The sequence below is a fragment of the Leuciscus leuciscus genome (genome assembly GCF_965113295.1).
Source record: "Leuciscus leuciscus genome assembly, chromosome: 6".
NCBI classification, from domain to species: domain Eukaryota; kingdom Metazoa; phylum Chordata; class Actinopteri; order Cypriniformes; family Leuciscidae; genus Leuciscus; species Leuciscus leuciscus.
The window spans coordinates 37,390,182-37,408,197 of NC_138730.1; the positions used below are offsets into that span (position 1 = coordinate 37,390,182).

Sequence of the window (18,016 nt, forward strand, 5' to 3'; positions counted from 1 at the left end):
AGTTTAATAATGCGTATTTGGCGTGCTGTCCGGAGGGAGGGCTCGCGAGCTCGGAGTTCGGCCCGAACCCAGAGTACTCCCCCCGTATGTAACTTATGAGGTTAGGACTAGAAGTGTGGAGAAGGGGTGGTGGAGGGATGCTGCTAAACTGTCAATGAATTGAACGTGCTCTTCCCGTACTTTGTTAATAAAACATCATAAAGAGAACTGTATCTAGTCAAATATCTTGACCAACAAACATGAAATAAGTCAAAATCATACATGAAAAACAGTTCGACATGTTGATTTGATGTGTTTTCGTAAGAGGACAGACGATGGCAGTCTGTACTGAATCAAAACAATTAAGACATGTACAAATTAATTTCGATTCATCACAGTGACTCGAATCGTTTAATTCTGTTCGCAAAATGATGTTTGTTCTTTTTGAGTATTACAAGTCCTTATTCAGATGTTAATATAGTTGTAATACAGTTGTTTAGAACCAAAACACAGGAGCACCATTAAAGGCAGTGAATGTGGTCAAGACAAAGTTTATTAATTTCGAACCATAACAATTTCTTTTACACTATTAAAGCTAGCTTGTAGCTTCACCTTTTTTCTTAAGAGTAAAAGGGTCTTGAATTGAACAGCCATGTCTTTGCCTAAGTCTAACATATGCATAAACATATATTCAAATAGTAATGAGACATTTGAAATAAGAAATACAATAATATCTACAGACAGGAGTAACTGACAGGTAAAGTCGAACTCTTAAAGTTCATTCTACTCATCTCAATACTTCCTACAGTGAATTATTACACACTGTCTCCGTAACTTTAGACTTGATTAGCTATAATATCAAAAGCTCTCAGACCTTCAGATAAGGATGCCACTCTGAAGACACACTTGGAGTTATTTATTCATCAAAAAGACAGCTTCAGTTTACATCAGGCAGAACAAGTTTAGACCTGCAGGGAAAGATGAGTGAAAATTACATTGCAGCACTTTGGAGAGTGTTTTTTTTTTTACAGTATATAATAAGAACAATAAAATCCATTGTATAAGCCCCTTAATTGTTCTTAACTAATCAGAGCTCACTTTATGTCTTCTGTACATTTCTCTCCACAGAACTCAATGGTCACTCTCTGGTTGCAGCTGAGCTCCTCGATCTGCTCGGTGTAACGTGTGCAGCGGTCAGAGGATTTACTGCATCTGAACCTTCACAGAGACGCAGAACAGCAGCACACATTTACCACATTCAATACAGCCAAAGACATGGATTTCATTAAAATATTACCAGGAAATATCTCATATGTGCTGCCAGGTGAGGTTCATAAATGTGTGAGAGCACAGAAGTGTAAATGTGAAAGAACATCAGAGAACATGCACAATGTTCATTCACAATTCAAAAAACATATTTAAATTTTTCACATTTACCAAACATTTATCTATAGCTGTCTATAACACTAGTAGATTAACCTAAAATATGACTACTAGTAAGCAGATATGTGAGGATGTAAATTACAAACCCTCTAATGTTCACAATGCACTCAGAACGTTTTGCAGATTCCTTCAGTAACTTGATTCCCTCTTCCATTAAAAGACCAGGGAGCCACTTGGCACCATCAGAGCCCCATGAACCAGCATGGAAACTACAAAACAGAGATCATACTCTGAGAATAATAAGACAAAGTTGATATAAAAAATGTGTCAACAAATGATTCTACACTGTTACAACTCTGCTGAGAAAAAGAAATTTTTTATAATTTGCAGCAATTACATTTTATTCTTCCAGGTATTTTAGAGCTCAATGGCTTTTAAAATTCATTACCCCACAGACAGGTATTAGGATCCCGAGCAGCCTGACACATCAACACTGGCTGGAATCAATGACAACCAATCGCAAAGCGCCTGCTGTTTGCTTTGGTGAAACTAGTAGTGCAGAAATTGCACACTTGATGTTAAAGGTGTAGTGGAGGATTTTCTTTTTCCGGGTGGATCATCAAGACTATTGGTCCTCCTAGGGGCAGTCATGGCCTAGTGGTTAGGGAGTTGATCTGGTGACCCAAAGGTTGCTGGTTCGATTCCAGAACCGGTGGGAAATGACTGAGGTGCCCATGAGCAAGGCACCTAACCCCTAATCGCTCCCCGGGCGCCACACAAAGGCTGCCCGCTGCTCTGGGAGTGTGTATCCACGTTTGCAGTGTGTGTGTGTTAACTACTCACTACTCTGCTCCTAATGTGTGTGCATTAACTTGGATGGGTTAAATGCAGAGGTCAAATTCCAAGTATGGGTTACCATACTTGGCCGTCACGTGTCACTTTCACTTTCACTTTCACTAGTTGTCAATCATTCTGGTGATATGTTTACGTAAGGCCGTCGTACGTGCTCGTCCCTAGGTAGTTTTCGCTTTCTGCGCATGCACACTTTCAGGTGTATATGTGTGGTGAGCTACGGTTTCAGTGTGTGCTAAAAGCACAGGCTGGGCTTCCCACTGATGCCTCAGTCGCGAAGTTTCTACTCGACAGGTAAAGTTTGGCATGCTATTTGGAGAAATCCATTTAAAATCACTGCTAGTAAAAGTCACACACTAGGCTCGTGCATGCTCTCTCGTGCACACGTTTAATAGGAGTTCCCTCTCGGGAGCAGGTAGAGTGTTGCGCATGTGCATTTTTTCAAAAAGTGGAGAGGGCGGTTCTTTTCTAAAATTCGGGAAAATCCTCCACTATACCTTTAAACAAACAAAAAAAACTTTCCTGATTATTGGTAAAATATAGTTGTTGTTTTTTTTATTAAAAAAAGCATGGCAATTATTTCATGATCCGGACACATTTTCATGATCTGTTAACATTAAAAATAAATAGTTTTTTTTCTATTGCCATCTTTATTTTTATGAAATGTAGAATTGTTTGGACAATGATCGCAACAGTTATCATAGAATGACTCGTATATAAAGTACATTGCAAATATAAATGCACACAAACTAAAGGGACACGGACAAAGCTAATAACTCTCACCTGATCACAGCCAGTTTACTGCAAGACGTGACCAGGAAGAGGATTCTGGAAGCCCAGGTCTCCGTCAGGAAGGGAACGGAAAGATTTATCGCACTTAAACCAGACACAGATGTCAGCTGAGACAGCAGAGCATCGACCTGCCTGTCAAAATCTGCACTTCTGTGGACAGAGAGAAACATTTAGAGAGAGAGTAATCTCCATACACAAAGAGCATGAAGGGAAGGTGAAGGTGGTTTTGAAAACATACTGTTCTGTTACACAGTTGACACTGTGAAACGCCTCTAAGAAGCTCTTGACATTAATACTGGACACCTCTGAACGTGGACATTTCAGAATGATTTCCGACAGTGACGGTTCATTCTGTGGGCTTGAACACCACCTCACCACATTCAAGCTGTCAACAAGAAACACAGATTTATTTCCTCAAACATCTCAATCAATAATCAAGTTTATTTTTATTTGTTAAATAATAATAACAGATCAAAAGGGAATTGATTAGAGTCCAGGTTGTGTGGGAGAGATCCTTACACAAGCTTTCCTTCAAAGCTGAAGAGCCGGAGAGACGAGCAGAGACTCTGCGCATCATTGGTCCGCAAACTGCCAATCAGAGTACAAAGGTTTTAGATGTGTGACTGGCAATGGACCAATCATTTAATAATGCATGTGCAGTTTAATGTATGTAAATGTAAAAAGAAAAATCTTGCGATTACTGATACCTGATCTCCTCCCATTTCCCTTTGCCCTGCAAGAAGTCTGTGAGGATGAGGGCGGTATCAGCTGTGATGCTCTTCACCGCTAACTGAAGTCCACCCACACTCTTCTGTTTGTGCAGAACATTAAGAACCTGCTGCACACTTTGATCTGACAGACAGCTGCTGTTCAGCCTGTAAAAGAGATTAATAATCTGATCAGTTACAATGTGACATGTATCAGTCAATACCAGGATTAGCAGTTCTGTGCAGAAAAGTCACTGGTTTTTACTTCAGTTCTCTCAGTTTCTTTCCTTCTCCAAGAGCTGAGAGCAGATTAGTGACATCTGTGTCTGAAAAGTTTTGCACAGTCAACCTGAAAAGAATAAATCAATAATAATTGAACACATTGATCAATGCAATTTTTAAATATTCTTTTGTTTCTTTCTTGTAAACAAACAAACTATGGAAGCCCACCTCAAACAAAAACTAAACAATAAAAAAGCTAATAAAGTGTATTTCTCATAAATGTATCTCAAATTTGTGACTTCCTGACAATTACATTTTTAATTGCGACTTTTTTCCTCATAATTGCAGCTTAAAATCTCTCTATATATAATAATTTATATCTCACAAAAAATATAAAGAATACGTTTTTGAAGTATTTTTATATTTTTTAAATTTTAACTTCCTCACAATTAAAGGTGCAGTAAGTGATTTCTTAGAAACACTGTTGATATTTGAAATCAACCCAAACAAACACACCCCTCGCTTCATTGCTCCGCCCTCAAAATCACGCAATGCAAAGGTGGATGTCTGTGAGCAGAGTCAACATATTTCACCGAAATTTGTGTAGTGATTGATGGGATTTTTTAGCTTCAGACTATGAATCCATCCAGTCAGATGATATCAAACTTTTTGAGTCCGGTAGTGGTAGTAATATTATTATACATTTCGAAATTCATATTTATTTATTCATTATTATAGTATTAAAATAGCATATGGTATACATAAATATATACAGCATCAGATATTCATGCTTCTGTGTTTCATTTAGCATGTTTAAACCGACCCACAATTAATTTATAGAATGAACCATCATATTAATTTCCAAAACATAAAAATAACTGATAGCGGTCAATATCTCCCAAATGTTCTGTATTGGTTCATCACTAGATTTGCACACTTACTCTAGTTCCGGGGTCCTGCACAATACAGACTGAAGCATCTTCAGCTCTTCAGCCGCAAAGTTGATCTTCAGACTTCTGAAGTGAGGACAGCAGTCCAGACAGTACAACAACGCCCAGCAGTCTGTCCTGCTCAGTGGATCCCAGGACATGTCTAACTCTTGCCAAGCTTCCATGGCTTTCTGCACAAACTCTTTTTCGTGGAGCTCATAGAGACAGTGGAGAATGAAGGGCAAAGAATTGTAGTCTCCAACTGTGCTAACATGGAGGATCCATTCTTCCAACTGTGCCTGTACAAAGGAAGGGACAGACAGATTGTGCGTCTCTTCAAGTGAGCTTCTCACTTCTTTATTAGAGAGACCACAGAGAAACTGAATCACAGGCAGGAAATGAGGTTCAGGACATCCATACTTCAGTGGAAACTTCTCATCCAAATATAGGGCAAGATAGCTTTGTGTTTGAGAGTGGAAACACTCTGTTAGTTTATCCAGAAACTCTCTTTCATTTAGTGAGATGTAGTACAGAGCGGTGAAGAACTCCTGAAAGCTGAGATGCATGAAACTGAACATCGTCTCCTGGCGGATTCTTCTCTTAAAGAGGAACTTGCACAGGAATGGACTGCCTGAAACCATTTCTTGCACGCTTTTCTCTTCAAACACCACTTGCTTTTCCAGCATCCCTCTCTCTGCCAGCTGACCCAGACTCCTCAGCAAGGTCGGGACGGACTGACTCAAACCCTGGCAGTGATGCTCCAGTAAAGTGGACACAAAATCAACGTAGATGGAGGTGGTGGTTTCCAGTCCACTTGTCGCATCCGCCCTCTCCCGCATAACCGTGCAGATGATCCAGCAGATAACAGGGATGGAGCAGGCGGTGATGAGGGTTTCGTTTGCCTTCACACAGTCAAAAGCATTCCTGAAGAGTCCATCATCCTGAAAGAACCTCTGGAAGTACTCCTCCACCTCCTTCTCGGAGAAGCCAATAATCTCTGTGAAGCGCTGAGGGTGCTTGAGCAGACCGCCCAGGATTTTTGTAGCAGTAGATCTGGTGGTGACCACCATGAAGGACTCGGACAAGATGTGGCCCCTCAAAAGGGCCTTCAGAGAAGCCTCGGTTGGAGCTTTTTCAGAGAGATGCTTGAGTTTTGGCGTATTCGACGTGTCACTATATGAAAACCTGAGCTCATCGAATCCATCAATGAGGATGAGAACTTTCTCTGGTGACTTCTGCAGGATCTGTGAGATCTGGTCTGATGTTAAATTGGAGTTGTAGCTCAAAAGCTCTGCCAAACTCTGCTCTCCAGATATGTGGTTCACTTCTTTACATTTCAAGTGAAAAAGACAATAAAATTCCTCTCTATTGAGGTTTCCTGATGCCCAATCTAGCATGATCTTTTGAGCAGTGAAGGATTTGCCATGCCCAGAGTTCCCCTGAAGAATGACAGCACTAGGACTGACTCCTTTATTATCTGCACTGAAAAGCGCATCCAAGACCGAGCTGCCCTTGTCCGCATTATTCCTGGAGGTGAGGAGCTGCTGGAAACTCTCTCCCACGGAGCACATCTCTTCTTCTCGCTCTCTCTTCTCTCTGTGTCTCGTGATGATCAGAGGTTGTGTATAGCGCTCGGACAACAGCACATATTCACCAGGCAGAGAGTTATACTCACTCACATATTCATATTCCTTCTGGATCCACTTCTTATATTTCTCTGTGTATAATTCATTGTTAAACTCATTAGACATATGGACATATCAGCTAGTAAGCACTGTTGCATAACATAAAATGCAGATACTTAAACTTAATTTAAAAGGGCATTTTAGCCAAAAATGAAAACTGTGTCAATTTACTAACCCTCATCTGGTTTCAAACTACTTTTTCTGTCTCTTTTCCATAATAAAAGTGACTGAAGATTGAGGAATGTGGGCTGTAAAGCCCCAAAATGACAAAAAAAGCATCAGGGTCCGTGCAACTTGCATCATTTTCCAAGAGTTTTGAAGTTATACAGATTCGGAGCAAAGATACAGACCAAAATTTAAGTCAATATTCACTCATAATCATCCATTCTGAAGCTTTAAAATGCTTACGAAGGTTGTAGGGCCTACAAAAATAGAGCGTCAATTCCATTTGACCACAAACGCCATTGGTTTTTGCATGTCTCTTTGTCTGTTTATCACAAAAAGCTATTGCATGGTTTCATGACAAGTCAATTGAACCAATTTTTTTGTGCTTTTTGTCATTTTGTAGCATTACAGCCTCAGTCCTCATTATTTCCCATTATATGGAATAGAGAGATGAGTAAATTACAGAATTTTCATGTTTGTGTTAACTATCCTTACAAAAACACCTTTTACTTTTTATTTATTTAAAGAGGTGTCCAACCTAAGCATTTAAGTCAAATTAAACTTAATTGAAAAAATGAAGTTAAGAAATTAAGATGAAATACTCACTTAAGATATTTACAAGTGTGTCTGCAGTTTGAGCAATGCTACCTGTAAAAGGTATTTTACAGGTAACATTTAACAGAACATATCTCAGTACAAAGGTCTAGATGCATGTGGTATAATAGGCAAAATTAGTGTGCTCTTACCCAAGTCTCTAAACAGAGATTGCTCATGCTTTTCCAGACTAGAATAAAAGGCAGATTTAACCTTGTCTCCTCCAGAGTGCAGTACTTCATAAAACTCTCTCATTTTCTCCTGGTTGATATCTGCTGCTTTGATCTTACAGTACGGCTCCCACTCCAGCATACCAGCTGACCGCATCTCATCCGCTATCGGCATCACCATGATTACTTTCTGGACAAGTGTCGCCCAGTGGGCATCCACAAACTGAGCCCCTGGTGGAGAGATAATAAAATGATAATTGGTCACAAGAAAGGAAGTCAAAACAGCACATTTTAGACATTCAACATACATATTTTAAACATCAAAGAGTAATTTGGACATTTGATTTGAGTCACACTTAAACATTAATTCCATTGCAAACAGATCAGCTGTTCTCAACCTTTTTGACTTGAAGACTCCCCAATTTTCACAATCAATTAACCACAATTTTTTGTGGTTCCCAAAGTTTCAAGAACTGTATGTTCTTCAATTAAAACAATACTTTTTGAAGGGGTTGGGGAATTTTTTTAAAGTTAAGTTACATCATTTATATTTACATTAAATATGATAAAATAATACATTAAATTAATAATAATAATATTATAGTATTTATATGAATTACTGATATATGGTTTTACAACTATAAAAGTCCAAAGATGAAGAAGAGTTAAAAGGTTCCGATACAAGGGTATTTAATATTAACTCAAACTCAAATAATCCACAAGGCATACCAGCATGCATATAAAACATACAATAACCGACAAAGAACTGAGGAAACACAGGAACTTAAGTATAAAAGCAGCTGTGATGATTAAATTCAGAGGTGGACAGTAACAAAGTACATTTACTTGAGTACTGTACTTAAGTACACTTTTGGAGTATCTGTACTTTACTTGAGTATTATTTTTTTCTGGAAACTTTTTACTTTAACTTCACTACATTTGAAAGACAAATATCGTACTTTTTACTCCACTACAATTCTGTCAAGGTCCTTGAGTAGAAAGTAACATCAGTCAGTGGATGATTTTGGTTGCAGGGGTTGCATTTTGGTTGGAAATGAATGTCGGGTTTACGTCAAAACCCTGCATCTGATTGACATCAGAACCCGACGTCAGATTGACGTTGGATATTGATTGAAAATAAAAGTCGGGTTTGCCGTCAGAACCCGACTGATGTTGGTTTCTGACGTCAACCCGATTTTCATTTTCAACCACAATACAACGTCTGTCCAACGTTGGAGATCAACGTCAATCTGACATTGGATTCTGACATAAACCTGATTTTCATTTTCAACGTTGGGTTTGGTTTTCTAAATGCGAATTTTGTCACTTTTTTGCACACTAGCTTATAGATAACAGTAAGGCTAACATATTCATACTAAAAGCCAAAAAACTTTAAATAGGGCAATATTTGAGGGAACAGCCATTTGGGTGTCCGAAACCATTGTGGACGTTATTGAGTGCACTTATTCAATCTCACATTCAATCCCACTACTGGAACTGTGTTCTAGAAATAAATGTGATATTGATATGAGGATAGGTATGCAGGCATACGGTACTTTAAGTATTACATACAACAATGCAACAATAATAAAACAATGCATTGACATTTACTTTTTACTTTTGATACTTAAGTATTTTTAAAAACGAGTACTTCTGTACTTTTACTTAAGTAAAAATAGGTCTTTATAACTTTTACTTGTAACGGAGTAATATTTGACCAGTAGTATCTGTACTTTCACTCAAGTAAGGAAGTTGTGTACTTCGTCCACCTCTGATTAAATTAATATCCATGGTAACAAACAAGTGGCAGAAAACATGAACAAAGACAACAGGAAATAATGACAATCAAACTAAAAGTCTAAACTCAAACTAAAACTAAACTGACAGTTTGTGACAGTTATATTAATTATATTATTAATAATAATATACAATTTTAAGTCATCCTGTCCCCTGATTGAGAACCACATAAGTAAATCATAAAACATTAAAGTAAGTAGTATCAGCAAAAATAAATAAATAAATGACATCCATACATTTTTAAGTGTAGAAAATACTTATTTTGGCCTCTTCACCTTTAATCAGTCTAAGGAAGACAATATTTTGCATACGACTTTCTCTTCTTTTACCATGTAGTACTTACGCTCTGAGTCTTGGTCCATGGTGTCTCATACGTTTTCCTCTAGGAAATAAAACAAAGGTAAAGGTAAAGCTAATGCACTTAACGTTAGTAGGAATGTCAACAATTGTCGGAGACAGCTTTTGTGACACATGGTTAAAGATTACCTTATGCGGTAAAGGAAGTGGCATGTGGAAAAATTACTTTGACACACTTTTTAGCATTGAAGTAACTTCACATAACATAGTCACAAAACAAACCTGTAACGTTACATAATACAGGAGGTCTTTGAACTGTAGGCTACCCACTTGAAACGTAGGCTACACAAAACGACGACGAAATCACAGAGAATCTCACCTGGCTTTTCAGGGACGCGTTTTGAAGCAACCTGAACGGGATTGTTACATTTTAAGTCACTTTATTAAACTCGTCACGGTCTGCTTTTTAGATCCGAAAAACGCACGTTACATGAACTCGACATGAACCGGAGTTATTAGCCCCGCCCATCATATTTTGCCCCGTACACTGTAGAACCACTGCTAGAATTCGCCATCATCTCTACGATCAACTTACTTAGCTCACGATGCTTTAGAGAAACACAGCCCTGGACAGCGTTCACAATATCATTAGGGGTTCAAGCACGAAGTGCTGAAACCCTATTGTAATTGTCCTGATTTTTAGGGGTTCAAGCACGAAGTGCTGAAACCCTATTGTAATTGTCCTGATTTTTATTATTATTTTTCTTCTGCCGTAAAACGCATCGTGCAGCCCAAACCGTAAGAGCTGGAACTTTGAAACTTTGCCATATGGTAGTACAAAAATCGAGGAGAGGTTATCAAATTATGACCTCGAATGGCCCATAGGTGGCGCTATAGCGACCAAAAGCGCGAAACTGCTCATAACTCCTAGACCGTATGTCGTAGACTCAAGTGTCTTATATCATTGGAAAGCTGGATGCCTGACGAACAAAACGTATATCTCCGATTTCATTTCCGCCATGATAGATTTTCCGCCATTTTGAATTTTGTCAAAAACCTACTTTTGCGAACTAGTCCTAGGTTTTTTGTCCGATCGGAACCAAACCAGTGCAGAAATGTTCTCTGGAGTCTGAATATCAATAATTATCGAAAAAAAGTTGAAATTTCCATTCATTCTAAGGGGCGCCCAAATGTATGTTGTGGGAGGAGCCTATTTTACTAAAACGGCTATAACTCCAGAAGTAAATGAGGTATCTTCACCAAACTCGGTACAAATGTGTAAGAGGTCAATTTGAGGTCACAGTAAAAAAAACGCGGCGAATGGCCACATGGTGGCGCTATGACATGAAAAAAACATAAAACGGCCCATAACCACCTGACCGTTAGTCCGATTGACTTGAAAATTGGTATGCAGTGTCTTGGTCCAAGGTGCCATGTATGTCTATGAGGACATTGGTGTATCTCAAAAAACATGGCCGCCATCGGCCAATGAAGTTTGAGCACCTATAAGACAAGGTTAACGGACGTCGATCGGAACGAAACTCGATGGGCATGTTCGACTCATGGCCCTAGAGGTCTGTAAGAATTTTGAAAGAAATCGGCCACTAGTTGGCGCTAACGAGTTTTTTGGGCTCTGTAATCACGTGGTGTTACACTTATCGTCATAAAATGCATATCATTTGATAGATCTGCTCATGCTCAACAACTTTGCCTCAAGAACCACTAATGTCAATCAAACCATTAATGAATTATTCATGAATATGTTAAAAACCTACTTTTGCGAACTAGTCCCTGGTTTTTCGCCCGATCGGAACCAGACCAGTCTAGGACAATTCTCTGGACTCTCTAGATCAATAATTATCGAAAAAAAGTTGAACTTTTGCATTTTTCACATGGGTATATTGGGTCATAAAGAAAATGGGCGTGGCAAAATGCACTCAAAAGCCTATAAATCCTAAAGGAAAACTCAGAACTTCACGAAAATTGGTGAGCATATGTGCCATAACATTCTAAACAAGCATGCACAATTTCATGTAGATCGGACGATAGGTGGCGCTATAACTGTTAAAAAGCTTTAAAACCATATATTTCCTATGGTAAATTGCCTGTATTGGCTGTAAATTGTGTTTTCCATATGATCATAAAGTTTATAAAATAATGTTAAAAAACAGTGCAATACAATTCTCTGGACTCACTAGATCAATAATTGTCAGAAAAAGTTGAACTACTTCATTTGGATAGCTATAATAGGGTCACTTCAATATGTAGCCTTAAAATGAATACCATATTAAGCCAATAAGTGGTATTTTACTGCCCCCTGCTGTCATTTCATCATACTACTCCCTAATATTGTTATATAATTCATATTTAGACTTTATAAAATCATTATTTTAACATTTAACATGAAAACGAAAGTAAAACGGCATTTAGGCCACGCCCCCCCAGTACAAATTCACTCATAACTCGAAAACGGAAAGTCGTTGCGCGCTCAAATTTTTATGGTAAGGTCCTCTCCGGGCTCTTGATCGAAACGTGTCGTCGCGGGCCTCGGGAGCGCGCCCCCCCCCCCGCGGATCGCCAGACCGCGGGACCCCCGACTTTGAACGGCCGTAGCTCCCGACCCAGACCACCCTGAACCTTGTGTGAGAGCTCGTTGGAAAGGGCCCGTCCTTGGCTAGCTTCGATTCAAATGTGGTGTAATTTGCCCTGGGCATTCCAGAGATAAAAGCCTCAAAAGACATGCCTTTGAACAGTCATAACTCCCGAACCCAATCGCCCAAAAACACCGCGATGGTCTCATTGAACAGGGCTCCTCAAGCACTATCTATGCTCTGAGGTTCAGAATTTTTCGCCTTCTGGTTCCCGAGATATAAGTGAAAAACCAAATTCCCATTCATTCATTCAAACACTTCAACTGTAAGATGTAGGCTGTAATTCCACTGTTGTCAACTAGAGGGAGCAGCAGTATTACACATAGTATTTAATCTTTTTATCAGCTTTCAGCTTTGGCCAACAAACAAATGGTTAAAGCTATTTTTTTTTTTTATTATTGGACTGATAATATAGATCACAATGAAATATATGAAATGGTTAGACCATTAAAATATTTTTTTCACAATAACACATCCTAAAGACATTGAAAACATATTTGTGTGTGTGTGTGTGTGTGTGTGTAAGCATGCATTATTGAGTTAACATGGAAAACACTTATATTACAATAACTATTATAACACAATCATATTTTGTCAGTGTTTATCACTTCATTTGCACTGACACTTCACATAATTGCTAGTAATGTGGTAAATCACGCTAGAAACATGGTAAATCATAGTAAGTAATTGATGGTCTCATTCAACAGGGCTCCTCAAGCACTCTCTATGCTCTGAGTTTCAGAATTTTTCGCCTTCTGGTTCCCGAGATATAAGTGAAAAACCAAATTCCCATTCATTAATTCATTCAAACACTTCAACTGTAAGATGGAAGCTGTAATACCACTGTCCACTAGAGGGAGCAGCAGGATTACGCATGACCTTTTCATTAGTTTTCAATATTGGGAAACAAACAAATGCTTTAAAAAGCAATCTTTTTTTCTTTTTTTTTTTATATTATTAGATCAAAAAGGAATTCTAATAGACCAATAAATATATTTTCTCAATAACATATTCCAAAACATTAAAAACATATGTGCATTTGTGTATGTTTATTTCTGTGTGTGTGTGTGTGTGTGTGTGTGTGTGTGTGTGTGTGTGTGTGTGTGTGTGTGTGTGTGTGTGTGTGTGCGTGTGCGTGTGCGTGTGTGTGTGTGTGTGTAAGCATGCATTATTGAGTTAACATGGAAAAACTGGTTTGCTTTAGTCCAGAAAACTGGTGAAAATCATGAAGTTTAAAGTGAAAGTGAACTAATAAGTGGTCTTCTTCTGCCCTCTGCTGGCCATTCTACTTATTAATGAAGTCTTTTCACATGTGCTCACATTCATATTTAGACTCTAAAAATCACTTATATAACAATAACTATTATAACACAATCAGATTTTGTCAGTGTTTATCACTTCATTTGCACTGACACTTCACATAATTGCTAGAAACATGGTAAATCATAGTGAATAATACTATAATGTGGTGTATCAAGGTAAACCATGCTAGAATCCTGGCAAATCATTCTAGAACGTGGTAAATCATGGTAAACTATGCTAAAACAGGGTAAATCATGGTAAACCATGATAAACTATGGTAAATCAAGTTAGAATGTGGTATATCATGGTAAATCATGCTAGAACAGGGTAAATCATGGTAAACTATGATAAATCATGATAAACTATGGTAAACCATGCTAGAATCACAGTAAACAATGGTAAATCATACTAGAATGTAGTATATCATGGTAAATCATGCTAGAATATGGTAAATCAAGGTAAACTAAGATAAAATCATGGTAAACTATGTATACTAGAATGTGGTAAATTATTGTGGGAGGAGCCTATTTTACTAAAATGTCTATAACTCAAGAAGTAAATGAGATATCTTCACCAAACTCAGTACACATGTGTATGGGTTCAATTTGAGGTCACAGTAAACAATTTTATGGAGATCGGTCCATAGATGGCACTATAACTGCTATAAAAAGCTTTAAAACCATATATTTCCTATGGTACATTGCCTGTATTGGCTGTAAATGGTCTTTTCCATCTATTATGTCAGTGGTTACATGCTTGCTAAATAAAACTTAATAACTTTTGATGCTTTTGTGCTTATAAACCTTAAAGGCCTTAACAGCTTGAACCCCGATAAATGCTGCTTGCAGCTTTAATTCTTATTACTATTGTATTTATGTATTAACTAGCAAAATAAATAGACATGAAATATAGATTTTTAGTTTGAATAATTTTATTATCTTATAATATTAACTCTAAATCCTACTGTATCGTATTTGATAAACAAATTTTTAAGGCCTCTAATTGATCAAAATAATCAAATCTTCGCTGAAAAGCCTGTTGCACGTGCACATAATCTGTTCTACTACATTCTTTATGTCCTCCAAGCAATATTTAGTATTGCATTGAATTATATTTACAATATAAATTGACAACTGATATTTATATGCTGTGATACTGTTGTAAAAATCACAAGTGTGAGCTCCATATTCTCACTATGATACTATATAGGCCATAAAAGCCTGATGTATCTCCGTTTTGTTTTACAACAATTCGAATGTTAACACTCCCGGCATCACTTAGAGCACCTTTAAGGATGAGACTCTATTTCAGGGTTGCTCAAATATGATACAAAATGTAAAACACATTTGCAAAATTGTTTTAGATTTTATTTTATATTTTGTCCAAAGGTTCAATAAACTCTTTCATTTAAAAAAAAATCATATGTCAGCCATTACAGGGTTACAATTAACAAATAATTTTTATTATAGTCAGTCTTAGTAACTGCGGTGATGCGCTGCTTCTAATCTGTACAGATTATAAGAAAGCCACAAATATGACCACTTCATTTTTTTAGTGTTTTTACCATTGTGCAATTATAGTATCAGATGGTACTGATTGATTGCCATATTCATAAATGGTAAATTATGGTACTTCAAGGAATACCATGGTATTACCATGAAACATGTAATACCATGTTCAAACATGTATTTAAAAAATACATGATCTTTTGATTCATATAAACATGATCAAGAGTTTTAAACACAGACACACCATATAAATAAATCCAGTTCAAAACGTCCTCCTGAATTATAGATGAAGGCAGTATGACGAGTCCTGTGTGGGCTGGATGGCCTCAGGTAGGACGCCCTGCGAGGTGGCCACCATCCTGATGCTGTTGCAGTGGGTCAGTTTCCTCTCATACTGAAGCAGTTTCCTCCAGAACCCCGCGTTCGGGCGGATGAAGGGCCGTGCAGCCACAACCCGCTGATGAGCCTGAAGCAGTGTGACTCCCTCAAACCTCATGAGATACGCCATGATGAGAGACGGAGACCTGCTTCTACCGGCCGAGCAGAACACCAGCGAGCTTCCAGTGTGGTTCTGCTGGATCCGCTCAGCCACGCTGTCAAAGTACTGGTCCAGAGGGGCGTGAGGACGGTCCTCCACCGGCACGCACATGCATTTCACCCCCTCATACTCGGGGCAGGGATATTCAGCGCAGGCGTTCACCAGCAAAGTGACCTCTCTGTGGTCCAGCGCTGACTGATTCAGGGCCTGCACTCCACTCAGGTACAGTGTGGGAGAGATCTGAGAGATCATCACTGGGACTGTAAGGGATAAATAATGCATAAAGAGGGAGACAGAATATTCTATATTAAATATTATATTTGCATGTCTTTTATGAAATATTATATACTGTATATTATGAAATATTGTATACTGTACAAACCATTGTTATTATTCAACGCTCGAGCAATGATATGATTTAAAATATTTCTACCATGCTCTTCCTACGGTCACTGTGATTTTGCCAAGTAAGACATGTTCCTGGATCAACATATTTTGTTGATCCTCCTGGAATAACATTCCTGTCCCAAAATGTAGTCCTTACCCTATCCCTACCCCTAAACCAGTATGTAATGTATTATGTATGTAATACAGAGATTATGTATTTATTTATGTTAATATATGCGCAATTAATGTGTATTTAGACTGCCTCTGCTCCCAATGTTTATGATAAATAGCAGATAAATCCTACAATATTTAGTTTAATAAAATAGCCTAAAACACTAAAAACTTAAATCAAATGCTACTAAATGCTAGTAACTTTAGGCACCGCAATATATACAGCATAAAATATATATCGATTTTGAGATTTACATATAACAGATTACATAAAACAGTGCTATTAAACATTTTAAACTTTATGTGAGAAAAGGTAATCTAAATTTAATAATAGGAGAAATGCACAATAAAAAAAATACAATAAAAAAATGTATACAAGTATACTTAAAGTGTGTAGACTGTAGATGCTGTAACTGGTCATCATTTCAGGTTTTTCACAAATGTTAATCGTAGTAACTTTTTTTGCAATAATATAAAAAGAAAAGTAAATTTTTCATTCAATATTCCATATCTCTAAATAAATATGAGCTCATACAAATGCATGCAATATAAAGATTTTGAAAAGTGAAGCTTTAAAAGTTTTAAATGTCCCAGGACCCCAGGGGGCCACGAGGGGTGCAAGAGGATACATGGAAATTAAAAGAGAAAGTAAAGATTTTGTAAAAAAAAAAAAGAAGCGGAAAAAAAAGAAAACAGATTTTTACTAAAGTTAACATGCACATTCAAGACATTAACAAAATATGTTGACCATAATCATTTTGTTTACATTCACATTTAAATGGGTTTTTATACAATATATAGCTGTTTTAGGAAGGTGGTCTCTCACAAGGGGGTTATCATATTTGGAGCTACTTAGCATTAAAAAATAGGAAAAACCTTGAAGTATACACTAGCATGCCACATTGAAGGACACTGCTGTCAGTACAGTAAAATCATATGAACTATCCAGCAGACTGCTACTGTAGCGAGCAACAAATAGCCTGCATTTATTGATGTGCGTAAGTGACCGCAGATAATTTTACTCATGGAAAAAATGTAGTTTACCTCAGAGCTTCGAGGACTGTGATAGCACTTCCACTCACGTCTTTCTATCGGCTTTGGTGTGTTTCTGTTAGAGACTAACACAAGCAGCTTTTCTCTGCAGCAGCGTTATAAATAGAACAGAACCACAGGCACGCAACAATATCAATCAAACCAAAATCAAGTTTTGTAGCCTTAATTACGACGCCTGGTATTGCTACCATATAAATGTTTCCCGTAGCAGTGCTTACATAAAATGCACGATTTTCGCCATTCTTTGCCACCAATGCCACGGTAGTGCAGCGCAGGGCAGGAGCCCCCAGTGGACACATGCTAGTACCGCAGATGTTCAACTTAAAGGGATAGTTCATCCAAAAATGAAAACTCAGGAGACACAATTTACTCACCCAGTCTCTCCAGATCTAAGTGGTTTTGTGTCAAAACTATATTTATACTGTCATGCTCCGAAAAGGAAATAGAGCAACATAATCCTTTTTGTATTATCCTTTTCCCCTACTATTTTTAACTTTTGGGGTAGCCCAAACTGGGTTCACACAAGAAACTCACAATCAAAAAGATGTTGTCAATTACACGTACACTACCAGGGAAAGTGACAATGACACTGTCTATGCAACACAAAATTAAATTCAAGTTTTAACTGAGCACTCAAATGTGAAAAAACAATATTTAATGCTTAGTGCATTTGTTTCATTTTATAGTGAGCTGTTTTTATATGAAGTGAAAGGATAAAATGGTTGGTAAAAAGAAAATCTGACTGACTGGCAAGAAACAAGATTTTCATAGTCATTTACATGTGCGATGCATTTTTCATAGCTTAACTACACATCAAATCACAGGTAACAAAAA

At 37.7% G+C, this 18,016-nt stretch overlaps 2 protein-coding genes and 2 long non-coding RNA genes across 6 annotated transcripts; 1 reads left to right on the plus strand and 3 right to left on the minus strand.

Annotated features, from left to right (window-relative positions):
* Positions 1-880: 880 nt before the first annotated feature.
* Positions 881-15,298, minus strand: LOC309501407 (NACHT, LRR and PYD domains-containing protein 1 homolog). 3 transcript variants are annotated; one of them, XM_082173496.1, is made up of 13 exons: positions 15,278-15,298; positions 9,619-9,657; positions 7,461-7,709; positions 7,321-7,362; positions 4,877-6,581; positions 3,979-4,062; positions 3,714-3,881; positions 3,526-3,594; positions 3,245-3,391; positions 2,998-3,156; positions 1,509-1,631; positions 1,078-1,197; positions 881-947 (listed from the first exon to the last, which is right to left on the minus strand). In XM_082173496.1, the coding sequence occupies exons 2-13, from the start codon at positions 9,635-9,637 to the stop codon at positions 917-919; spliced, it is 2,916 nt and encodes a 971-aa protein (XP_082029622.1). In that variant the 5' UTR covers positions 9,638-9,657; positions 15,278-15,298; the 3' UTR covers positions 881-916. The 3 variants fall into 3 exon arrangements, with proteins under 3 accessions (XP_082029622.1, XP_082029620.1, XP_082029621.1); XM_082173494.1 differs by lacking the exon at positions 15,278-15,298 and adding an exon at positions 9,952-10,123; XM_082173495.1 differs by lacking the exon at positions 15,278-15,298 and adding an exon at positions 9,762-9,928.
* LOC309501584 lies at positions 1,173-3,114 on the plus strand. Its single transcript, XR_014206937.1, has 3 exons — positions 1,173-1,303; positions 1,829-1,946; positions 2,984-3,114. It is a non-coding gene; the product is annotated as an uncharacterized lncRNA (long non-coding RNA).
* On the minus strand, positions 8,010-9,607 carry LOC309501587. The gene is made up of 2 exons (XR_014206940.1): positions 8,688-9,607; positions 8,010-8,645 (listed from the first exon to the last, which is right to left on the minus strand). It is a non-coding gene; the product is annotated as an uncharacterized lncRNA (long non-coding RNA).
* LOC309501542 (dual specificity protein phosphatase 14) lies at positions 14,892-17,877 on the minus strand. Its single transcript, XM_082173721.1, has 2 exons — positions 17,174-17,877; positions 14,892-15,831 (listed from the first exon to the last, which is right to left on the minus strand). Exon 2 carries the CDS (start codon positions 15,821-15,823, stop codon positions 15,314-15,316), a length of 510 nt encoding a protein of 169 aa, XP_082029847.1. The 5' UTR covers positions 15,824-15,831; positions 17,174-17,877; the 3' UTR covers positions 14,892-15,313.
* Between the last annotated feature and the right edge of the window lie 139 nt (positions 17,878-18,016).